The 26,622-nt window shown below is 39.6% G+C and overlaps 1 protein-coding gene across 2 annotated transcripts in view; it reads right to left on the bottom strand.

Moving 5' to 3' along the window:
- Positions 1-26,622, bottom strand: part of Ipp (intracisternal A particle-promoted polypeptide) — a 40,363-nt gene that overhangs the window by 1,719 nt on the left and 12,022 nt on the right. For both annotated transcript variants that reach the window (XM_075946960.1, XM_075946961.1), the window contains 5 exons: positions 23,479-23,634; positions 21,829-21,996; positions 13,768-13,905; positions 11,504-11,626; positions 313-533 (listed from right to left, as the gene is read on the bottom strand). In XM_075946960.1, the coding sequence (XP_075803075.1) occupies positions 313-533; positions 11,504-11,626; positions 13,768-13,905; positions 21,829-21,996; positions 23,479-23,634 (806 nt within the window). The remainder of the gene's footprint in view (positions 1-312; positions 534-11,503; positions 11,627-13,767; positions 13,906-21,828; positions 21,997-23,478; positions 23,635-26,622) is intronic.

Genomic DNA, 26,622 nt, shown 5'->3' with positions numbered 1-26,622 from the left:
CAAGAGCAGCCAAGGCTCTTCACCACTGAACAATCTTTACAGTCCCCACCCCACACCAAAATTTAAAAAATAAAAAAATGAAGATTTATAATCTGTCATCTCAATTTCTCATTTAATGATCTAGAAAAAGGCAAAAACCCAAAATACACAAGAAAAAAAAGGTAAAAATGAAATAATTCAATAGAAAATGAACAGCAACTAAAAGAAAATTAAAAATAGTGATATTTAAAATTGGTTCTTTTAAAAGAGTAAGAAAGATTGGCAGTGGTGGTGCACACCTTTAATCCCAGCATTTGAAATCATCCAACCTACCTCTTCAAAGGAGTACTTTTCTACAGTGTGAAGAGCGTCTTGTGTCTCATTCCACCCTCCAATAGAATAGATGCAGTCATTGAGCGCTGCCACCCCGAGATATGCTCTTCTGGTCCCCATAGGAGGAAGTGGAGACCAACGCTTAGAAAGAGGATCATAAACTTCAAAAGAACGAAGCTCCAGTCCCTCGTTGCTGATTCCTCCAATAACATAAATTAAACCTGAAAAACGGAAGATTTGGGCTCAGTTTCTATTCAAAAGATAAAGGCCAACCATGGTGACAATGCCTTTGGTCCCAGCACTCAAGAGGCAGAGTCAGTCACATCTTTCTGAGTTCAAGGCCAACCTGGTCTACATAGTGAGTTCCAAGACATCAGCTATAGCTACATAGTGAGACCCTGTCTTTAAAAAAATAAAACAAACAAACAAACTGATTTTGGTACTTTCTCACTACTTTGGAAAAATAACTTAGATCTTGTTTCGAGAGAAAATGACAATAATGGAACACACTCAAATATATATTTTACTAAATAGCTACTTCTAAATAACTGATTTTTCCTATTTTTTAATAAAACACACAAAAAAATTGTGTGTTTGTCTATGGATATCTAAACCAAAGATGGTACAAAACCAATTTGGATTCTTACTAATGGCTACAATGTTGTTAGAATAATAATTTAAGATGTGTAGCATTTGTCTATGCTGTGGAATATTTGTTTCATGATACAAAGATGTGTTGCATTATTTAATGTTGTATTTGTTTAACACTAGGAAGCTGTGTTACTTTGCCTGTCTAAAGCACCTTGTTGGTCTAATAAAAAACTGAAGAGCCAATAGGAGAAAGATAGGTGGTGCTGGCATGCAGAGAGAATAAACGGGAGAAAAAAATCTGGGAAGAAAAGATCAAGGAGTGAGAAAAGAAGGGGCCAGCCACTCAGCTACACAGCCAGTCATGGAGTAAGAAGTAAAGAAAGGTATACGGGGTAAAGGTAAAAGCCCAGAGTCTGAAGATAGACAGGATAATTTAAGGTAAAAGCTGGCTAGAAACAAGCCAAGCGAGTTGTGAGCCTGCCACAGAAGAAGCAAGATGTGACTGCCTCACTAAAAAAGATACTGAGCCATGTGGCTAACATAGATAAGAATAATGGGCTAATTTAAGTTGTAAGAGTTAATAAGAAGCCTGAGATACTACGCCAATCAGTTTATAACTAATGTTAAAAAAGAAAGAAAGAAAGAAACAAGTCAAGCTAAGGCTGGGCATTCATAAGAAAATAATAAACCTCCATATGTATTTATTTGGGAACTTAGTGGCACACCCCCAAAACGCAAAGAGCCAAAGAGTAAAAATAAAACAACAACAACAACAAAAAAAAACCCACAAAATTTTGGCTTCCAACGTGGTTCCATTATTCCATGTAGAATCAGAGGAAACTGAAAAATAAAAGGAAACTGGGTGTGGCTCCTTTAAGAGGTGCTGCTGTTCAGTTGGCAGGGCAAGCTAAGTAAAAAAAAATGCTTGTGGCAGCACAGGTACCAGCTTCCTACAGCTAGGAAGGTTGAATGCAGTGTCTAGTCATGCACCTCCAACCCACATGCAAATTTTAGTCTTGGCGCTCACAAAATGAATAGGCAGGCAGAGCCAGCTGGTACAGCAGCATAAGAGGACGCAGGTGTAGGTTGGCAGCTTAAAGTTTTTTGACTGGATTAAAAAAAAAAAAAGGCTAGAAGGTACACAGTAAAGAAGTCCAAACATAAAAATCTCTAAGTAGATTCCGGTATGTTTTACAGTGTGTGTAGGCTTAAGAAACAAAGACAGAAAAGGGGTATGGATAGTATAGAAAGACATAAATAGCTTGAAAATAAAATAGTGTTTAAAAGAGAGAGTAAAAAAGCCATGTGAGATGAGAAATAAATAGGGAGGCTGAATCCTCTGCTATTGTACTGATTTTGATGCATTTCTTTGGAGAAGCAGTTTTACTTTTGTTTCCAAAGGAAACAAGAGGCTGTGAATTAGTTCCAGGTTAATATGGATCAGGTTTAATAAAGGGAGACCTCCTGAAACTTGACAGGTGATAACTATCAAGAAAGGTTCTGGGGGGCTGGAGAGATGGCTCAGAGGTTAAGAGTACTGGCTGCTCTTCCAGAGGTCCTGAGTTTGATTCCCAGCAACCACATGGTGGCTCACAACCATCTGTAATGAGATCTGGCACCCTCTTCTGGCATGTGGGCATACATGGAGTCAGAATGTTGTATGCATAATAAATAAATAAATCTTAAAAAAAAATACAAGATAAAGGCCGGGTGGTGGTGGCGCACACCTTTAATCCCAGCACTCAGGAGGCAGAGGCAGGCAGATCTCTGTGAGTTCGAGGCCAACCTGGGCTACAAGAGCTAGTTCCAGGACAGGAACCAAAAGCAAGCTATGGAGAAACCCTGTCTCGAAAATCAAAAAACAAAAAACAAACAAACAAACAAAAAGAATACAAGATAAAAAGACAACTATTAATCTCAGATATTTTGCTTTGGCTTTTTGAGACAGGATTTCTCTGTACCTTTGGAGCCTGTCTTGGAACTAGCTCTTGTAAACCAGGATGGCCTCGAACTCACAGAGATCCACATGCCTCTGCCTCCCAAGTGCTGGGATTAAAGGCGTGTGCCACCACTGCCCAGCGAATTTCACTTTAATAAGCATGTTTGGATTTAAAGAAGGAGAGCCACACTCCAACTCCAAAGCCAGCTTTAGTCTTTAACTGGACTAGGACCACAGAAAGACCATTTGTGTCATATGTCTGTAGAGAACAGCAGAAACAAACATTTGGGAAGATTTATGAAATTCTATCCTGTTGGAAATGTGATATAACAATAGGCCAATTTACTTTTTCTTGAGACTTTTTTCTGGATGATTTGTCCATTTCTTTAGATGTCTCATTTGTCCAGTAACCTTTGGATTCCTTAGCTGGATGCCTTTATTCTCCTGAAAAGACAGAAAAAAACCCTTCCCAACCCTAATTTTGGGGCTATTCACTTTTGGCAAGTTATACCTGATCAAATGAAAAGCATTTGTTAAAGCCGGGCGATGGTGGCGCACGCCTTTAATCCCAGCACTTGGGAGGCAGAGGTGGGCGGATCTCTGTGAGTTCGAGACCAGCCTGGTCTACAAGAGCTAGTTCCAGGACAGGCTCCAAAACCACAGAGAAACCCTGTCTCGAAAAACCAAAAAAAAAAAAGAAAAAGAAAAGCACTTGTTAGTGTTATAGGTTAGTTTAGATTAGACGGCCATGCTGTTTGATGAACTATCATCTCTTTTAATTAAGGTGTTTCTTGGTCAAATCAAATCTTTATCAATTTTGATGGTACCCATAGCTTTTCTTCTCCTGGACAAACAAAAGCAAAACCCCTTTCTTAATTAACACATTTACTGATTTCCATTTTGAGGTCAGTACATCTTTAAAGTATACCAGCTGATTTAATTCTGTAGTTTTTTTCTATTATCCAATGTCTTTCCACAGCTGTTGTTCCTTTCTCTTTAGAATTTAGAAATTCAAAGTTAATAAAGCATTATGCAATATATTTCTGGGGGGTCTTTATTATCCCTTTCTGTTTATTTAACACTATTTATTTAACTTTAAAATTTGATGTGATCTTTCTATAACTCCCTGCCCTGTAGGATTGTGTGGTATACCTGTAATATGTTTTATATTATAATAAGCAAAAAATTGTTTCATTTTCTTAGAGACATATGGTGGAACACTGTCTTTATTTGTGCAGGTTTACATACCCATGATGGCCATAACTTCTAGCAAATGTATGATTACTGATTCAGCCTTTTCTGAACTCAAAGTAGTTTCCCATTGATAATCTAAATAGATATCAATGGTGTGGTATACATATTTTAGTTTTCCAAATTCTACAAAACGGAACACATTCAGATGCCAGATTTCATTTCTTTGAGAACCCTTTGGGTTTCTTCTTGCAGGTAGTGGTGTCTGGTTGTACAAAGAACAAGTAGGACATTTCCTTATACTCTCCTTAGCGTGTTGCCATTTGATGGAAAAATTTTTTTAAACCTTTGTTATTGACATGATATTTTTTGGTTTTTTAAAATATTTATTATGTATACAATATTCCGTCACTGTGTGTGCCTGCAGGCCAGAAGAGGGCACCAGACCTCATTACAGATGGTTGTGAGCCACCATGTGGATGCCGGGAATTGAACTCAGGACCTTTGCAAAAGCAGACAGTACTCTCAACCACTGAGCCATCTCTCCAGCCCTGATATGATGTTTTTTATGAAATTCTAAGGTCTTCAGCACACATCCAATCAATAATTGATTGATTCTGCATTACCTTGTGCTAGAGGGTCTGGCAGACAAGTATGGGATAGGATGCATTATGTAAATGGGATGATGCCTGTTCCTGGTTATATCCTGTAACTGAATAAATAATGAAGTCAATTCTGTATCATCTGGTATAAATTCAGTGGTTCCAATATGCAAAACAACTCTGCATATTGCGAATTGGTAACTGTGTTGAGAAGTTCTTTAAACTCCCTTAGCACCATGAGAATAGCATATAATTCTGACTTTTGTACAGAATCAAAAGGGCTTTGTTCCACTTTACTTAAAGATTCTTTTTTGTAACCTGCCTTGCCTGACTTATTTGCATCAATATAGATTGTAGGAGCTCCAATTATTGGTATGTCCCAGAAAGTGCAAGGAAGAATCCAGTTAGTTTTCTTTATAAGCCCCACTCAGAGCTGCCTTTCTGTCACCTCACAGTATAGATCTTGGGAAAGGCTGAAATCTGCCAGCCGGTCAGCTGAGACGGTGCTTGTGACAAACACAGGAAAGCCACGTAGTTTTACGGTTGTATATGAATTTTCTTCTTCCTTAGCAGGAGATAGCAGAATACAGTTTATATATGCTTTTTGAGAGATTAGTTGTTGCTAATCTCTCCCCAAAAATTACTATAAGACCTTTTCTAGGGTTCACTTTCTACTCATAATTTATCAATTTCACCATTATTTAAAGGTACTATAATTTCTGCTGGGCCAATTTCTGCTACTTGACAAAGTCTCAATTTTCCTTTTAGAATTAACTCAAAGACCTTTTTCTGCATAAGTTTTTAATTTTTTTTAACTTGGTTTATGTGGCAAAAAGATCCATTCTAAGATAACATCTTCCCTTTGCATTAAAATTCCTGTAGAGGAATGTTTGGAGGGTAATATGACCAGAGTGCAGTTAAGATTCAGATTTACATAGATCTACATGTACCTTATGTAATTTTTCTTCAACCAAAGTCAGTTCTCTCTCAGCTGATAATTCCCTGGAACAATTTAAATCCTTGTCATCATCTAAGGTTTTGTTCAAATTAATCAGATCATCAGGATCTATCCCAACAGTCGGCCATTGATGAGAAATGTCTTCTAGCAATCTTTGGAAGTCATTCAGATGACTACAATCTATATCTCCTAATTTGCTCCTTTTGGGGTGTAATTTTTTGTAACCCTAATTATAACCTAAATAATTAATAGAATCTCCTCTTTGAATTTTTTTCAGGAGTAATTTGTAATCCCCAACAAGATAAAATTTCCTTTACTTCTTCAAACGTTTTTTTCTAAAGTATATATATTTGAATTAGATAGAAAAATGTTGTCCATGTAATGGTAAGCTATAGATTCAGGAAATTGCTTATATATCATTCCCAAAGGCTGACTTACAAAATACTAGCACAGAGTGAGACTATTTAACATTTCCTGTGGGAGAACCTTCCATTGGTATCTTTTAGCAGGCTCAGAATTATTATAAGCAGGCACTGTGAAGGCAAATTTTTCTGTCTTTTTCTTGTATAGGTATAGTGAAGAAACAATCTTTTAAACTATAAGTGGCCATCCTTTGGGCAATAAAGAAGGCAAAGGAATGCCAGACAGTAGACAGCCCATTGACTGAATCACCTTGTAAAGAGTTCTTTGGCCGGGCAGTTGGTGGCGCATGTCTTTAATCCCAGCACTTGGGAGGCAGAGGCAGGTGGATCTTTGTGAGTTCGAGGTCAGCCTGGTCTACAAGAGATAGTTCCAGGACAGGAACCAAAAAGCTACAGAGAAGCCCTGTCTCAAAAATACAAAAAAAAAAAAAAAAAAAAAAAAAAAGAGTTCTTTGATCTTCATTTTCCAGATTTCTTTTTAACAAAAAATACAGGAGAATTCCAAGGGTTGGTTGATTCTTCAATATGCGAGCATCTAGTTGCTCCTATATCACCTGTTCTAAAGCCTGCAATTTCCCTATTGTTAAAGGTCATTGCTCAACCCATATAGGTTTGTCTGTCAACCATTTTAAAGGTTGGGCTGTTGGTGCCTTTGAAATATCAGCAGCTGTTGTGCCGTTTTTGTTGTACAAACTGAACAGTTGGTGACTGTTCTTTATAATATCTTGTAATATTTTTCCCAGAAACATACATTAATTTATGGTTTGATTCTAAGATTGGGGGAATGTTAATCTGAGTATTCCATTGCTGTAACAAATCATGCCCCCACAAATTCATTGTTATGTTAGCTACATACAGTTTTATTATTCCTCTCTGTTCTTCTGGTCCTATACATTCAAGCCATCTTGTACTCTGCTTTACCTGAGATAAAGTTCCAGTCCCTAAAAACTGAACATTTACATCCTAAAGAGACCAATTTGGATGCCAAGATTCTGATGGAATTATTATTATATCTGCACCTGTGTCTAACAGACTTCAATAATATGTCATTTATTCATATTTTAAATTTTGGTCTTTGTTCATTTAGAGAAGTTTGCTAAAATACTCCCTTTATGGTTTCTCCTGAATTTTTTGTTATTTCTTCTATAGTTGTTCTATTATCCAGAGCACTATGGTTTCTTATAATAGATATTAGGTTTTTTTAATGGAAAGGAGTTTCCTTTATGATGGCAGGAAATGACTGAACTGGATTAGGCATAGGGGCCTGCGAGAGACTGTTCATGGAGTTTCCTGATGACAAAGGACTACCTTGAATATTCCTCCTTGACCTACATTCATTAGTCCAATGCCTACATTTGCCACATCTTCTGCATAATCCAGAAGGGAGGGGTGTTCTGAATAGATTATTCCTAGAAAAAAATTGTTTCTAGGAATGCCCTATCTACAATCCCTTTTAAGGTGACCTTGTTTGCCACATTTATAACATTTGATATTTCATTTTTTTCCTCAAACCTCTGGAAACCATCTCTCCTATTCATGCATCATCATGTCCATGAGATTCAATATTAATTATATCTCAAAACCATTCCTCCAAAGGTGCTGACCTTGCCTTTAATAGCCTAATTATCCTTTTGCATAGAGAACTGGCATTTTCAAAAGCCAGAGATTTAATTATGATTTGTCTAGTTTCTGAATTTGGTATCATTCTATTTACTGCTGAAGTCAATCTTCGTAAGAAATCGGTAAAGGCTTCTTTGGACCTGTATAACTTTAGTAAATCACTCAATTTTCTTTCCTATTTCTCCAATTGTGTCCCAAGCATTCAAAGCTGCTGCACAGCATAAATCCAGGGTGTGGTCATCATATACAGCCTGCCTTTCTATAATAGTGTAGTCTCTTTCTCCATGAATTTGATCTTGGGAAATATCCCTATCTTTAGCTTTACTCTGTTGTTCAATAATCTTAGCCTCTTATCTGAACCAGGTACTCCACTGTAATTGTGGATCAGGCTCTAAAACATTTTTTCCATATCTATTTAGTCGTTAGGAATAACTCTATTACAAACTGACCCCAAGTCATTTTCTTCACCAAAGGTGAATGCATGCCATGTGAGACTATTGCTTCCTAGAATATCCTTAAATCTAACGCTGGCACAGGAGTCTAATTAGCTGTGATAGAGCCGCTGCCATTTGGCAATTCCTGTAAGCTTACTGGATATATTAAGGTTGGTTGTCTGAAGACATTAGGCTGATTCTCTCTGTTCTTATAATGCAATGCTAAAATTGGCTCTCCGTTAAATTAGATTTGAATATCTATGATCTGTTTTATTAGGTTTTTCTATATCTTAGCACTCGATTAGTTAACTTTTTTAGTGATAAGAAAAAAACGATAAAGCTGATAATGTTTATAATCGACATTACATAAATCCCACCTAAATTAGATATCCTCTCATTTAATCACTCCATTTTTAATCTGTCTAGCATATCATCATACAGAGACCCAAATCCCTTCATTATAATGGTTTTTCCCATTTTTTAATGTGGTTTAAAAAAAAACCTCTCTCTTTTAACTAATTCCTCCCTTTAAGAATTCCCAAGTGTCTTACCAAATCTACTAAGGATGTTGATGAAGATGTGAGGTTTATTGCTGCTGTGTAGAAAGTCCTGACTGGATTTCAAGGCAGCTACTTAGTTTGGCAGGAGACCAAGAAGGGGTTAAGGGAGAGCCAGCAATGCATGGTGGAGAGAGGGAGAAAGAGAGAGAGGGGAAGAAAGAGAGAGAGGGAGGGAGGGAGGGGAGGAGAGAGAGAGCTGGTTGTCTGAAAAACCACACAGGGGACTGAGAGGCTTGGGGAATAAAAGAAAAAAAAGTCCTGGTCAGGTGGGGCTAGAGTCCCAAGTGCAGCCGGGGGGGGGGGGGGGGGCACATGCAGTTCAGCCTGTACCACTGGCTAAAAAGCACCAGGCAAATGGCTTTTTCATGAGTTCATACCCCAAACATTGAGCTCCAAATGTAGCATGAATTATAAAAACCCAGAGACAGACATTAGAGTTCAATCTGAAGATAAGAAAAGCAAAACAGCCGGGCGGTGGTGGCGCACGCCTTTAATCCCAGCACTCGGGAGGCAGAGGCAGGCGGATCTCTGTGAGTTCGAGACCAGCCTGGTCTACAAGAGCTAGTGCCAGGACAGGCTCCAAAACCACAAAGAAATCCTGTCTCGAAAAACCAAAAAAAAAAAAAAAAAAAAAAAAAAAAGAAAAGCAAAACATCCAAGCCACTAGAGAGCACTTGCCTCTAAGAAACCCTCAAACTGAGATAGAACTGTCTCATCCCACCTTATATTCATTCCTCTCTAGTGCTGGTATTAAAGGCATGTGACTCCCTAGGGAAAAGATCCCCAAAGAAGAAAAAAAACCAATTACAGCCCACCATTTGGGTCATGGGTATCAAACTCAGGTTGTTAGACTTGTCAGCAGACATATTTACCCACTAAGCCATTTCTCTAGCACCTATCTGAAGATTTTTTTTTTTTTGGAACAGGGTTTGTCTGTGTAGACAAGGCTGGCCTCCAACTCAGAGAGATCCACGCGCTTCTACCTCCCAAGTATTGGACTTGAAGGCATGCACCATCATACCCATTCTCTATCTGAAGTTTTAACTTAGTTTTCTTCATTACAGCAACATTATTTTAGCAATACAGAAACAAAATGTCAGCAATATAAGAAGTAAAAGTCATAACTTCTATATTACTATTATTAACTAAGTATATTAACTAACATTAATCCTTCAATAACATATCTTATAATATATTGTGAAAATAGGGCCTCAATTAGTTTTTTAATTTACACCTATTTAGTTAGTGTGCTCGTGTGTACCTGTGTGTGCATGCCATAGCCCATGTGTGGAGCTCAGTAGACAATTTGCAGGAGGTGGTTTTCTCCTTCTACCATGTGGGTTCCAGTCAGACATTGTGGAAGCTCCTTTAACTGCTGAGCCATCTTGTCCGCCCCTCAAACTATTTTTACACACAGAATTTTATACAAATATATATATATATATATATATATATACACATACAGAGATCTGCTTGCCTCTGCCCCCAAGTGCTGGGACTAAAGGTGTGCACCACCATGCCTGGCTCCACAAAACTATTTTTTTCTCATATTTTCTTTTGATTCTTTGGGAATTTCACAATATGCACTCCAATCCCACTCATTTAGCAGTCCTTCTAAGTCTGCCTCCTCCACAACATAAAAATATTTTCTACTTCTCCATATTTCCCTCCTCTCCATCACATATTCATTTGTTCTAGTGGCCTTGAGAGCTACAATGTATTAAGCAGTATATTCTTTTGCCCAAACAGCTTTATTTGCAAATGTTTATTGCAATGAGTTGTTGGTCTAGTTGAAGACCATTAGCTTCTGGTACACCATCAACACTGGACCCTCACCGAAACTTCTTTTGGATATCTTGCTGTTGCCCTGAGTCATGGAGATCCTGTGGCTATGGTTCTGCAGCTCCTGTCCCTTTGTACACTCTAGCAGATCTTAGAGTAGATGGGGTGGACTAACTCAAAGCCTTGGATGTGAGCCTGGGTGGTAGATGAGGTAGTCAGTTCAGGCCTCCATCAGGACCAACTCCTCAAGGAAGGGTCAGGGCCAGCTCTCCCATGGTTCCTGGTGGTAACAAACCCTCAGACATCAACACAGACCAAGGAAGGATGATAGGGCCATGGACCCAGCCCTTGCTGCAGCTCAGGCCTGGAAATCACCATGGCCATGACCGGCAGCACAGGTCATTCAGATTAGTATGCCCCCAGTGGCAACATGGCCCTTGGACATCAATATGGCCTCAGGCCAAGGCCACAGGTATCTGTAGGCCTTCTCAGGTAACGTGGGTCACGAACACCAACACAGATCCCAGCTGAGGTTGGGGCCATAGACCTAGGCAAGGCCTTGGGCTGCTGCAGCACAGGTCAGACGTGACTGGACCCCAAGTGGTAGCATCAGCCACCCAGAGTAGCCTGTTCCTCACCACCTTGGTGTCTTCAGTTTTGCTTTTCTCCGCATTGGACAACCCACTCTGATTCTCCTTCTCTTCCATTTACCAACTACATGCCTGTTGATCATAGCAGTGCTACCCGCCCATGGCCTGGATGACAGGCTGGCCTGGCTCAAAACTATTTTATTTTATTTTATGGGGGGGAGCATTCTCTGTCTTGCTTTGTTGCCTGTCCTGGAACTAGCTCTTGTAGACCAGGTTGGCCTCAAACTCAGAGATCCGCCTGCCTCTGCCTTCCAAGTGCTGGGATAAAAGGCATGGGCCACCACAGCCCAGCCCAAATCTATTTTTTAACATGACTTCCGTATTTTCAAAATTATTATACTAATCAAGGTCAATTCTAAGCCAACACACACATACATACATATATACCAAATGTAAATGCTGAATGTAACTGAACAGAAAAAGTATCTTATAAAGGCATTACCTTGCATTTCACAGCACCCAAAATAGTAGCGAGGCACAGCCATGTTGCCAACAACTTCCCATTTATTTTCATCAGGATCAAATCGTTCAATGGTGTTGCCAATCTCAGCTCCAACCCACCCACCTGGAACAAAACAAAAAATAATCATTTCTGAGATAAAAAAATTTTATTTATGACAAAGATTTTAGACACCACCTAATCCAACTATTTCATATTACAGATAAGTCCCCAGAAACCAGAGTGATCTATCTATCCAAACTGACATGAAAAATCAGGATGTAATCATAAGTAAAGTTCAGATTTGCTCATTACAGAGTAAAACAAACAGAAAAATTTAGTATAGTATGAGAAACATGAATTTTCCAAAATTTTTTTAAAATTTTTGTAATTTTCACTACATAACCCTGGCTATTCTGGAACCCACACAGACCTGCCTGCATCTGCCTCCAGAGTGCTAGGATTAAAGATATAAATAACAGCCAAGAGATGATGGCTCACACTTTTAATCCCAGCATTTAGGAGGCAGAGGCAGAAGTAAATATCTATGAGTTCAAGGCTAGCCTGATCTACAAAGGAAGTTGTAGGACAGTCAGTGCTATACAGAGAAATCTTGTCTCCAAAAACCTTTAAAAAAAAAAAGATATGCACTAATACACCTGACCCCAAAACTATTTTTTTCTTTTCTTTTGTTCTTTCATTCATTCTTTCCTTATTATTTTAACTTTAATTTTTTTTTTAATACAAGGTCTCACCATGTAGCTCCAGCTGTCCTGGAACTCACTATGTAGACCAGACTGGCCTTAAACTCACAGAGATCTGCCTGTCTCTGCCTCCTGGGTGCTCGGTTCAGGCATGGTCTACCACACCCTGCTCACCCAAATTAGTTTTTAACATGACTTCTATGCCTTCAAAATTGTTAATACTTATGAAGGTCAATTCTTAGTCAAACCACAGTATATTGCTTATTTAGTATGAATTTAGAGACTTCAAAAAGGCTTTTCATTTTTCTAAATATTCTACAGGTTTGTTTGAGACAGGGTATCACTGTGTACCCCTCGCTGCCTAGAGCTCACTATATACACCAGGCTGGCCTTGAACGCAGAGAGATCTGCCTGCCTCTGCGCCATTTATTTTTGTGTTGTGCTTATTTTTTAAGTTAATTTTTTATTATTTGTTAGTTATTATTATTATTTTCTTGGGGGGGGGTTTCGAGACAGGGTTTCTCTGTGGTTTTGGAGCCTGTCCTGAAACTAGCTCTTGTAGACCAGGCTGGTCTTGAACTCACAGAGATCCACCTGCCTCTGCCTCTCAAGTGCTGGGATTAAAGGCATGCGCCACCACCGCCTGGCGTTAGTTATTATTTTATTTTTTGAAATTATATTTACATTATTTCTTCTTTCTCTTTCCTCCCTTCAAACTCTCCTATATACTCTTTCTTGATTTCTTTAAATTCATGGCCTCTTTTTTTATTAGTTATATATGTATATATATTCCTAAAAATATAAGTACAACCTGTTAAATCTACATGTTACTTGTATGTATCTTTTCAAGGTTGACCATTTGGTACTGGGGGAGGTTATTTCTCCTCTCTCAGCATCTCTTTGTTAGCGTTGAGGCCCTGTGGGCTGCCCTGCATCCATGTTAGCACTTCTGCTGCCGCCCTTCTTCAGCTCATGTGTCAACAGCCATTTGTGAGACATCACGGTGTATCCGACATTCCTAGAAGATAGTCTCAGCAACCTGACCTACACTCTTTCCATCCCCTCTTTGGCAATGACCCCTGAGCGTTAGATGCTAGTGTTTTGTATTTTGAGGGCGGTACTATGTATCTCAGGCTGGCCTGGAACTCGCTGTGTAGGGTGTTTGCAGGAATCCGCGAGAGTGCCAGCTCCAGAGTAATGGCCCCTCTCCATGTATCACAGCTAACATCTTAGTTATGGTTATAGCACTCAAGAAGGAGAAGCAAGAGAACGGCAAGTTCAGTGTTTCTAGGGCAGCCTGAGCTACAAAGTAAGATCTTGTCTTAAAAAACAAAACAAACAAACAAACAAACAAACAAAAACTTACCAAGCTAAAAAGATATACTTTTTTTTCCCCCCAAGACATGGTCTCACTACAGCCTGGAACTACATAAACCAGGCTGGTCTTGAACTACCAGAGATACACCTTGACTCTTCCAGCCCTAAATCTAAATGCAAATTTCTTATGCCAGTAAGGAACGCCTCTAAAGTTGTAGTTGTTCTTAGATCAAACAGCATAATTACCCAAAGCATAGATAGCCCCGTAGCACACACATACTCCCAAGCCACAGCGGGGGTGATTCATTGAAGCAACAGTTGTCCATTGTTTAGTAACTGGGTCATAGCATTCAGTACAGTCAAAAATCATTGAATCCTTTTCACCTGATTAAAAAAGAAACAGACACACATCAGGTTTAGTGATGCTAAGAGAATAGAATTAGAATACAATATTCATCAGCATTAACATTCTCTGTTTTCAGAAATCAACCATTAGGTCTAATTTTAAAACAGCCATTAAAAGTCTTTGCCTAGCAAGCAATATTTTTAATTCAAAACACTGCCATTTATTAAAGACCATTACTGTTGCGGAATACTATTTTCAGGTGTGTGACTTTTGTTTACACTGCATTTGTTGAACTCTGTGAAGCTGTGTTACTGTGCCTGTCTAAAACACCTGATGGTCTAATAAAGAGATGAATGGCCAATAGCAAGGCAGAAGCAAGGATAGGCGTGGCTGGCAGTCAGTATAAACAGAAGGAGAAATTAGGAAGAAGGGGAGGAAACTAGGGGCCAGCCACCAGGCCAGCCACCAGGCCAGCCATGGAGTAAGGAGGAAAGTAAGATATACAGAAGCTAGAAAGATAAAAGTCCAGAGGCAAAATTTAGACGGGATAATTTAAGAAAAGTGGACAAGAAACAAACTAAGCTAAGACCGGGCATTTATCACTAAGAATAAGCATCTATGTAAGATTTATTTAGGAGCTGGGTAGTGGCCCCTCAAAAAGCAAAAATAGAAAAAAAAAAACCACAAAAATTTATGGAACAAAGGCACAGGATTTTCTAATTACTTCTAACTCTACCACTTAAACAATTCATGTAAATTTTAAGGAAACAATTTTCATTTTAACACTCCCATTTCTTTTCAGGTAATAATTTAGGTTTACAATCTGGCACAATTTGATTTTAAAGTAATTATAATCCAAATGTAGCAACAACAAAATTAAAGAAACTATTTTTTTTTTTTTTAGTATAAGTCCCATTTTATTTTTCCCAGGTGTCCTTTTCTTCTGTCTTTATGAAGCCGCCTCTATGCAGGAGCTTTGGTGGATCTAGGTGGAGCAGGCCTAGATCGTGGTGGGGGTGTTCAGTCCTTCCAGGCTTCACAAGATCGATTCCTGACTACCTTGCTATGAATAGCACAGCTCATGCAGTAATGCAGCTTGACATAGAGTTTAGGAAGCACATAAACATAGAAACACTTCCTGCACCCATTTGTCTGACAGCAGCAGCCTCTGCACTGTTCCCAATGTCGAACTGCTTAACGGCCTTGTCCTGGGGCACACACTGGGCGCAGTTTGTGCAGTGAATGGACCGTACACAGCCACAGGCCTTTTTGGCAAGACCATCATTTCTTCTTTTTTTCCGTCATCTTGGAGCCAAGACCCGAAAGAGGAAGAAACTATGTTCTTAAAATAGAATTTTAAAATACACTATACTTAATAGTTTAGGGTAGGTAGGAGAAAGTCATTTTCTTCCATAGTTTAAGCACTGGGATGTCTACACTCTGGTAAATAATCTGTACCTATGAACATGCAAGCAGCTAATAAAACCCGGTAGCAACCTCACACACACCAAAAGATTAAAGTAAGTGGGGTGTTGGGAGCAGTGAACCCCCAGATCCTGAATTTCTTGTAAACAACTTGTTTTCCTCTGCTCTGAGACAGCCTGCAGCTGCTCTGAGCACACACCAGACCCTCGGGAGTTCCTGATGGCAGGGGAGTGATTTCTGGTGGGTTTGGCTGGGGCGTGGCTATCCCTATATAAGCTGCCCCTGGACACAATAAAGGGGGCATTCTGGCTTCAAGGATGGCCCGTATCTCTATCTGTGCGTCTTTGTGTGTTTCCATCTCCAGCCCCTTTTCCGGTTCACAAACTGTATGGTAGTGCATAGAGCGAAGACGGGCATGGTGCGCTACAGTGGGGGACTGGCTGGGAAGAAGGAATATGCTTAACATTCATCCATGAAGCCGGGCGGTGGTGGCGCACGCCTTTAATCCCAGCACTCGGGAGGCAGAGGCAGGTGGATCTCTGTGAGTTCGAGGCCAGCCTGGTCTACAAGAGCTAGTGCCAGGACAGGCTCCAAAGCTACAGAGAAACCCTGTCTTGAAAAAAAACTAAAAAAAAAAAAAAATCATCCATGAAGCCTTAGGTTCAATCTGCATAACACACACGCACACACGCATGCATGCACACATACATGCACGCACATGAACACCATAAATCTAACCATAAATTAGAAAAGTACCAATAGACAAAATTTATATACTGAGATACTGGGGCATGGTGGTGCGCTGCTTTATTCCCAATACTCAGGAGGCAGAGGCAAAGGGATTTCTGTGACTTCAAAGACAGCCTATAGTGAGACCCTGTCTCAAAATAAAATTCTTAAAATGAACTAGATAAAATTCTAAAATAAGGAACATTTAGAAAAATGAAGGTGTATCATGTTCATAAACTGTTAGAGATAGAATGGGGACTGGAGGGTTGGCTCAGCATTTAAAAGCATGTGCTGCTTTTGCAGAAGACCAGGATTCAGTTCCCAGCACCCACATGATGGCTCCAAACCATCCATAATCCCATTCCAATGGATCAGTCCTCTTTTGATCTCCTCAGGCATTGCACATATGTAAACAAAACACTCATATATACAAAATAACATAAATAAATCGTTTAAGAAATGTCAGCCTAACTCCAATAGGGAGAAAAAGACCTTAAACAGGGAGAAGGAAAAAAGCCATGAAGGGTAATGGAATACACATGAAATAAAAGCAAAAGGGAGGACTATTGGAGATGATGAGGATCAGCAAGAAGGAGAAGGAAGAGGACAGTAGGGGAGGAAGACAAATGCCATAATGAAACAGATGACTGTGGGTCAACCTAAAAACTCAATTGGAAAAAGTTTATGTAAAGATGATAACTATCCACAAACTAATATACATTTTTATTTTATTTTATTGGTTTTATGAGACAAGGTTTCTCTAAATAACAGTCCTGGCTATCATGGAACTAGTTTTGTAGACCGAGCTGGCCTTGAACTCACAAAGATCTATCTGCTTCTAACTCTTTTTTTTTTTTAAACATTTATTTACTTTATTATGTATACAATATTCTGTCTGTGTGTATACCTGCAGGCCAGAAGAGGGCATCAGACCTCATTACAGATGGTTGTGAGCCACCATGTGGTTGCTGGGAATTGAACTCAGGACCTTTGGAAGAGCAGTAAGTGCTCTTAACCGCTGAGCCATCTCTCCAGCCCTGCTTCTGACTCTTGAGTGCTGGGATTAAAGGCATGCACCACCACTGTCTTGCTCAATCCAATTCCTAAAGTGTATTTAAAAGCAATTCCAAAACTGGTATAGCCACCCCTCCAAAAACTTAGTTTGTCACTGCTTTGAAAATTTCTTAAAGTTGAATTTCAATGTGTTATAATTTATATTTTATGATTTACCATGACATATATCAATTTAAATAAAAGCATATGGAAATTGTGGGGAAAATTGACATAGAAGTATGTGGTGGTTTAAATAGGAATGGTCCCGATAGGCTCATATATTTGAATGCCTGGTCAATGGGAAGTGGCACTACTTGATAGGGATTAGGAGGTGTGGCCTTTTGGAGGAAGTAAGTCATGGGGGCGGGGCTTGGGGATTTCAAATGATCAAGCCAGGCCAGTGTCTCTTACAGTGGCCAGAGGAGACAGATCTCAGCATCTCCAGCACCGTGTCTGCCTGTGTGCTCTCATGTGTCCCACCATGCTGATTATGGATTAAACCTCTGACAATGTAAGCCAGCCCCAATTAAATGCTTTCCTTTATAAGAATTGTCATGGCCAGCCGGGCGATGGTGGCGCACGCCTTTAATCCCAGCACTCGGGAGGCAGAGGCAGGCGGATCTCTGTGAGTTCGAGACCAGCCTGGTCTACAGAGCTAGTTCCAGGACAGGCTCCAAAGCCACAGAGAAACCCTGTCTCGAAAAACCAAAAAAAAAAAAAAAGAATTGTCATGGCCATTGTGTCTCTTCACAACAGTGAAACTCACTAAGACAAAGTACAACCAACCAAGAACAGTCAGACCTTAACAGAAAAGAATTATGAGAGAAAAACAACTCTGGCACATGTTAATTTTTTTTGATTTGTTTTCTTTAGGAGGGTAGGGGTGGGAATGTGTATATACATGAAGATAATAAGACAACTTGCATGGTTTGGTTGTCTCTGTCAACAATGTGGGTTACACAGTGTTACAGGTAGGGTTTCTATTGCTATAATAAAACACCATGACCATAAGCAACATGGGGAGGAAAGGGTTTATTTAGTTCATTTTACAGTTTGTAGTCCATCACTTAGGGAAGTCAGCACAGCAGCTCAAGGCAGGAACCTGGAGGCAGGAGTTGATGCAGAAGTCATGAGGGAATGTCGCTTATTGACTTGCTATTCATGGCTTGCTCAACCTGCTTTCTTATAGCACCCAGGATCACCTGCCCAGAGGTGGCACCACCCACAGTATGATGGGTCCTCCCACATCACCCATCAATTAAGAAAATACCCAACAAACTAGAGTGTAAGCCAACACAATGAGGGCATTTTCTCTACTGAGATTCTTTCTACTGGTGGTGGTGGCGTACGCCTTTAATCCCAGCACTTAGGAGGCAGAGGCAGACAGAGCTCTGTGAGTTCAAGGCCAGCCTGGTCTATAGAGCAAGTTTCAAGACACGCTCCAAAGTTATACAGAGAAACCCTGTTTAAAAAACAAAACAAAACAAAACAAAACAAAACAAAAAGATTCTTTCTTCCCCAATGACTTTATCTTATGTCAAGTTGACTAAACATTAACCAGCACACAGAAAACTCAGGTCCTTAGGTGAGGTGGCAATCACCCTTATCTCGCAGGCCCTAAACTAAGATTGTTTTTAATAGAGCAAAAGTAATTAAGATTGGGACAGATAAAAAACTAAAGAAACGTGACATTCCAGGAATGTCAAAGTTAGTACAGGACAACGGGGAGTAAGTCTTTTATGCCAGCCGTGATAACTGGTTATTTATGTAGAGAAAATAACCCTTTCCTTATTGCATATTATCCATAAAAATTCAATTTCAAATTTATTATATACATAAATGTAACAATAAAACAATAAAATTTTATTTAAAAAAAGGTATATAAGACCATGAGTTTTGAATAAACATTTCTTAAGATAGATGAACTTAAAAGCGGGAAAAAAATAGATAGGATTACACTAAACCTGAAAATATCTGTTTATCAGAAAAAGATCATGAAAAGAAGAAAAAATGTAGGGTAGAAGGGTTGGGCTCTAATCCTGCTGATAGAACTCTTGTCTGTTGCACTAAGCACTTGACTGGTCTCCATCATGTAACACCTTGACCCTAGCATTTGGAAGGTGGAGGCAGGTTCACCTGCAAGTACAAAAGGAGATTGAGGCAAGTCTGGAATACACAAGTCAGCCAAGGCTACATAGCAAGACCCTCTATGAAAAAAAAAATTAAAGCAGTAGAGGGTTATCTCCAGCATACATCTGGACAGATAGAATTAACACAACAGGTTTAAGACTACCCATTCTTAGAGAGCTACTTGCAAAGTTGACCCCTGGAATCTGTTGGCTGGAATATGGAAATATGGCAGAAAACCAGTGATATAAAAAATGTCCCGAAACAATGAGTGGCTGGCTGCTCCTAAACTGATTATAAACAGAATCATTAGAAAGAAAAAGAAAAAAAGATAAACAGTATGATTTATGCTGAACACATGCTTTCCTTCTCTGGTCCTGAGATCCAGTATTTATTTGTTTATTTGTTATTTGTTTTGTTTTTAAACAAGATCTATTTAGTTCTGGCTATCCTGGCTCTCTCTATGTAGACCAGGCCAGCCTCAAACTCCAGAGACCCTGCCTCTGCCTTCTTAGTGCTGGGATTAAAGGCGTGCGCCACCATGCCCAGCCTATTTATTTAATTTTGTTGTTTCTTTGAAACAGGGTCTCTCTATGTAACCCTAGCTGTCCTGGAACTCACTAGGTAAGATGTGGTCTTAGATTTACCTGAGTCCAGTTTTTAGTGAGCATGTTTATTTCTTTTAATTGAAAGTGAGGGAAAAGTCCAGAAACTCTGAAAATTTTTCTTGAAAAACAAAAATATCATATATAAACCATGAAGTATATAATGAGAACTGGATTTTTCTATTTCTTTCTTTTTTCTTTGTTTGTTTTGAGACAGAGTTTCTCTGTGTAGCTCTGGCTGTAGACCAGGCTGGCAACAAGGCTGGCCTTCAACCCAGAGATCTGCTTCACACGTGCTGGGAATAAAAGCAAGCACCACTCCACCCAGTCCTGGATTTTTCTTTTAGATTTTATTTTCATTTTATATATATATATGGGTGTTTTGCTTGTGTGAACATCTTGTACTACATGTGTTCAGGGTCTGCGGAGGCCAGAAGAAGGTGTCAGATCCTCTGGAACTGGAATTACAGGAGGTTGTTAGCCACCAAGTGGATGCTAGGAACAGAACCTGGGACCCCTGGAAGGGCAGCCAGTTCTTTTAGCTGCCAAGCCATCTCGCTGGCCCTTCCCTATTTTTTTTTTTTTTTTTGAGCTGGGTTCCATGTAGGCTTGGCTGACCTCAAACTAGCTATACTGCTAAGAATGACTTTGAACTTCTGACCTCCTACCTCAGCCTCCTGATGTTGTGATTATAGTCAAGTACTACCATTTGTGATTTATTTGGGCCTCCTGCATGCTAAAACTCATTCTTTTTTTTTTTTTTTAAACTTTATTATGTTCGTTGGTGTGAAGGTGTCAGATCTCATGGAACTGCATTTTCAGACAGTTGTGAGCTGCCATGTGGGTGCTGGGAATCGAACCCGGGTCCTCTGGAAGAGCAGTCAGTGCTCTTAACCACTGAGCCATCTCTCCAGCCCCCTCCTGCATGCTAAACAAGCATCATACCAACTGAGCTATATCTTCAGCCCCAAAACTGGAGTTTCTTTTCAGCAGTAAACCGGGCGCTGCTCTAGGGTTGAGAGTAGGATAACACGGGTGGTGGTGGCGGCGCACGTCTTTAATCCCAGCACTTGGGAAGCCGAGGCAGGAGAATCTCTGTGAGCAATACCAGCCTGATCTACAGAGTTAGTTCCAAGATAGCTAGGGCTACACAGGGAAACCCTGCCTCAAACACAAACAACAACAAAAAGAGAATAGGGCAATAACATGATTAGATTCATAATGTAAGAGCAGACAGCAGATAAAAGAAAAAAATCAAGAATAGGGTATTACAATGTTGAAGCAGATATACAGGCATAAATGCCAATGACCTGGCTATAGACGTGGAAGACAACACAGATGATGACTGAAGTTTGCGGGGGCTTTAGCTCAGTGGTAGTGATCGTCTTACATACACGAGGGCCTAAGATCAATCATTCCGTACTGAAGGAACAAAAAAGGATGTTTAATTTTTTTTTTTTTTTGGTTTTTCGAGACAGGGTTTCTCTGTGGTTTTGGAGCCTGTCCTGGAACTAGCTCTTGTAGACCAGGCTGGTGAACTCACAGAGATCCGCCTGCCTCTGCCTCCCGAGTGCTGGGATTAAAGGCGTGCACCACCACCGCCCGGCAAGGATGTTTAATGCTTTGTTCTGACCCTGTAAGCAAATCATTACCATCCAGAATATGGCAAATCATGGGAGGAAAATACAGATTTGAGAGACAATACAGGCATGTTAAATATGAAGTACATACTGGCATATAGGTCAAGTTCAAAGAGATGGTTATATTTTAAAAGTAAATAATTTTTCATTAAAAACACCTAATGAATTCGAGGCCAGCCTCGTCTACAAGTGCTAGTTCCAGGACAGGCTCCAAAGCCACAGAGAAACCCTGTCTCAGAAAACCAAAAAAGCAAAACAAAACAAACAAAAATACCTAATGAAGAGGGGGAGGAAACAAAAAATAGTTAAGATGATCAAAGTACATGTACAATGTACATTGCCAAGTAGATTAATGAGAGAAATGGGATATTTTTATTGTTACCTCCAATAGCGTAGACCATCCCTCCCAAAACGGCTACTCCAAGTCCACATCGAGCCTGGTGGAGTGAAGATACAGTGGTCCAGTATTGACTAAACGTATCAAAGCGTTCTACACAGCTGAGGGCTCTGCTATCACTCCAACGGCCCCCCTGCAAGCGTGTATATCCACCTAAGCAGAAAATGAAAAAATACACAGCAAACCACTTATGCTCAATATGAAAACAGAAGTAATAAAAATATTCAGGCCCCTATATCTAAAGATTTATACAACTTAGAGCTTGTCACCTCTATAAAAATAGTACATAAAGGGCTGGAGAGATGGCTCAGCGGTTAAGAGCACTGGCTGCTCTTCCAGAGGTCCTGAGTTCAATTCCCAGCAACCACATGGTGGCTCACAACCATCTGTACTGAGATCTGGCACCCTCCTCTGGCATGTGGGCATACATGGAGGCAGAATGTTGTATATATAATAAATAAATAAATCTTTAAAAAATAGTACATAAAATGTGTAACTCTTAATTATGCCAAGTCTTGGCTTACACACAATAAGAAAGTTAACCTCAGTGTTTTACCATATGATCTCAGTTATAATAGAAGGCTGTATAAAATATACATCTAGGCAATATTCTTCGTCTAATTATAAAGTCTCATTATGATTTTTATATGTCTCAATTAAAAAATTAAAAATAGGGGCGGTGGTGGCACATGCCTTTAATCCCAGTACTGGGGAGGCAGAGGCTGGCGGATCTCTGTGAATTCGAGGTCAACCTGGTCTACAAGAGCTAGTTCCAGGACAGGCTCCAAACCTACAGAGAAACAGTGCCTTGAAAACCAAACAAACAAAAAAAACCCAAACAAACAAAATTTAATTAATTCACTTATTTAGATTTTTTTGGTTTGCTTGTTTTTGTTTTTTAAGATAGGGTTTCTCTGTGTAACAGTCCTGGCTGTCCTAGAACTCACTTTGTAGACCAGGCTGGCCTCAATCTCACAGACATCTGCCTACTTCTGCCTCCCAAGTGCTGGGAATTAAAGGCATGTGCCACCACCACCAGCTTATTAACTTTTTTTTAAAGATAGTATCACACTGTAGCCTAGGTTGACCCAGAACTCATTATGTAATCCAAGCTGGCTTTCACTTTACTACACTCCTGCCTCAGCCTCAGAATGCTGGAATTGCATGCATTATACCTGGCAAAATTTTAACTTTTACAGAAATATTTCTTGTGTTGGTGAGGTAACTCATCAGGTAAAAGCAAATGGCTGTGCAGCCTGGTGACCTGAATTCAGTCCCTACAAAGTGGAATGAGAAAACCAATTCCCATAAGGTATAATTTCATATCCACTCACATACCATGATGCACATATGTGCGCACACACAGTAAATACATAAATCTGTAGACAGTCATTTGATGGTAACTAGGTAATCAGAGACCAAAGATTTAGAACATCAAATGAAATGTTAAATGAGAAACTATTAAGTTCTAAATGTGTTCACGCTATTATGCAAATTTAATTTACTAACCTTAAGCCTAAACATGAAATGTTTCTGATAGATTTACATATGAGTAATAACTACATAGTAATAACAACAAACTATTAAAAAGCTCTTATCTTAAAATAATTTCTATTATTTTTCAGAGTTTCTTACCTACTGCATACAGGTATTTTCTTGCTTTCTTCCGAGGTCGAACTTTGGATGTCTGCAGAAAACTACAAAACTTGTTCTCTTTGGGAGACTTGCAGACCTCACAATATTCTTTCAGAAGTGTTTGCAATGCAACTCGAAGATTAAAATCCGATACTCCTAAACAGTATTTAAAAAGACAGTGTTTTAAAAGACTTTCAGAGAGTACTGAAAAGACACACTTCCTGGCCAGTCAGAGCAGCACAAGCTGTTAATCACTGCACTCAGGAGGCAGAGGCATGAGGATCTCTTCAAGTTCCAGACTAGCTTGGTATAAATAGTGAGACACAGTCTCAAAAAAGAAAAACAAACAAAACAAAACAGCAACTAAAAACAAGGAAAATACCGTCATCATCGGTGTTGGAGAGAGGGTTAAGGGAGTATTCTGCTCTTGCAGAGGATCTGTTCCCAGTTTATAATTTTAGCTCAAATAGATCCATATCCATGGGCACCCACACCCTGGAGGCACCCACACTTATATGTACATACACACATACAGTCATAACATTACTTAAGATAAAAATCCTTAAAGGGGGGCTGGAGGGATGGTTCAGCGGTTAAGAGCCTGGTTGCTCTTCTAGAGGACCTGGGTTCAATTTCTAACACCCACATGGCAGCTCACAATTCTCTATAACTCTAGTTCTAAGGAATCCAACACCTTCACACAGACATACATGTAACCAAAACACCAATGCACACAAAATAAATAAATTTTTAAAATATAAATCCTTAAAAAACAAAAACCCAAACTTATTTATCAAGCAACAGATTGTTTATTACAATAAAAAATATTGTTTTTAGCACTGCTGCTAAGGGATATACTTTCCTTAAATCTATCCAAATGTTTTAAAGAGGACAGTGAGATGACTCACCAGGTAAAGGCATCTGCTGCCAAGTCTGAAGACCTCATTTGTCTATAGAAACCTACATCGTGAAAGAAGAGAACCAACTCCTCAGATTGTCTGCCGACCTCCACTCATAATGAGGTATGTATGCTCGAGCTCCCACACACACACACACAAACACACACCAAAAATGTGATTTAGAGGCTTTTAAAAAATATTTTAAAAAACAATGCCGGGCAGGGGAGGCAGAGGCAGGTGGATTTCTGTGAGTTTGAGGTCAGCCTGGACTACAGAGTGAGTTCCAGGACAGCCAAGGTTACAGAGAAACCCTGTAAAAAAAAAAAAAAAAAAGAGCCAGGCAGTGGTGGTACACACCTTCAATCCCAGAACTCAGGAGGTAAAAGCAGAAAGATTTCTGTGACTTGGAGGCCAGCCTGATCTACATAGTGAGTTCCAGGTCAGCAAGGGCTATCTAGAAAAACCCCTCTTGAAAAACAACAAAAAATTGCACTCGTGTATAATTTTTTCATTAAGATGAAAAAATGAACTAAGTACACACTTATCAGGGCCAGGTTCAGTGGGAAGGCACTTGCCTTGTGAGTACCTGGGTTCAAGCTGCCTGGCGGTGGTGGCGCACACCTTTGATCCCAGCACTCTGGAGGCAGAGGCAGGCGGGTCTCTGTGAATTCAAGGCCAGCCTGGTCTACCAGAGCTAGTTCTAGGACAGACTCCAAAGCTACAGAGAAACCCTGTCTTGAAAAAACAAAAAACAAACAAAAAAACCTGGGTTCAAGCCTCAACACTAAAAAACACCACTATCTAAGAAAATGCTGATTAGTCAAGGGTTATTTATAAAATCAAATAACAAAAAGAAAATATATTTTTTTGTTATAAATGTTCAAAAATGATAAGACGGGGTTGGAGAGATGGCTCAGAAGTTAAGAACACTGGCTGTTCTTCCCATGAGTTCAAAGAACACTGGCTGTTCTACCCATGAGTTCAATTCCCAGCAACAACATGGTGGCTCATAACTACCTATAATGAGATCTGGTGCCCTCTGTCATGCAAGCAGAACACTGTGTACACAATAAACAAATAAATTAAAAAATGATAAGACAAAGCAAGAAACAAATTAAAAATCTTTTTTCTTTTCTTTTCTTTTTTGTTTGTTTTGGTTTTGGTTTTTCAAACACAGGGTTTCTCTGTGTAGCTTTGGATGTCCTGGAACTCATTCTGTAGGCCAAGGCTATCCTCAAACTCACTCACAGAGATCTGCTTGCCTCTGCTGGTATTAAAGGTATGTGCACACATACACACAAATGTAAGAAAAAGTGTAAGAGAAAACATTTATTTAAAAAAAATACAAAAATACAAGTTGGGGCTGGAGAGATGGCTCAGAGGTTAAGAGCTCTTCCTGAGATCCTGAGTTCCCAACAACCACATGGTGGCTCACAGCCATCTGTAATGATATCTGGTGCCCTCTTCTGGCCTGCAGGCATACATGGAGGCTGAACACAGTGTACATAATAAACAAATAAATCGTTAAAAAAAAAAGGCATGTGCCACCATCGCCCAGCAAAAATCTTTTAAATTTTACAAATAATTTTATTTACGTATCTGGGTACTTTGTGTGCACGCGTATCTGTGCACCATGTGTGCTTGTCTACCGACTGGTGTTTCTTTTTTCTTTTTTTAAAAATATTTATTTATTTATTATGTATACAATATTCTGTCTGTGTGTATGCCTTCAGGCCCGAAGAGGATACCAGACCCCATTCCAGATGGTTGTGAGCCACCATGTGGTTGCTGGGAATTGAACTCAGGACCTTTGGAAGAGCAGGCAATGCTCTTAACCACTGAACCATCTCTCCAGCCCCCAAAATTTATATTTTTCAAGTAACTCTATTGTCTTGAGTTTCAAGAGGAATGCGTTTCTGTAAATGGCTAATCTCCCCCTCTCCCGCCTAACTTCCCACCCAGGCTGAATTCTTCAATTTTTTTTCTTCTTTTCCTTGGAATCTACTTCAATAGATGTAATTTTTTTTTATCTTGTTTACATGGCCTCCCTGCTCTGACAAAGAGCTAATTCTCCCTCTCACTCTTTTTATGTTAGTACAAGTACTTTGTACTCTGCAGTATAAAGTTTGAGCTAGACAAGTTGTATTCTCACTGTCCTTCTAGCCTGAAACATGAGGACAGTGAAATAAGTCCTGCTAGGGCTGATGTCCTTACTCTGCATAAACCTAGTGCCACACTTATGAGG

The sequence above is a fragment of the Microtus pennsylvanicus genome, chromosome 13 (genome assembly GCF_037038515.1).
Source record: "Microtus pennsylvanicus isolate mMicPen1 chromosome 13, mMicPen1.hap1, whole genome shotgun sequence".
NCBI classification, from domain to species: Eukaryota; Metazoa; Chordata; class Mammalia; order Rodentia; family Cricetidae; genus Microtus; species Microtus pennsylvanicus.
The sequence above is the reverse complement of the archived record's forward strand: the minus strand, read 5'-3'. Positions and strand labels throughout refer to the sequence as shown.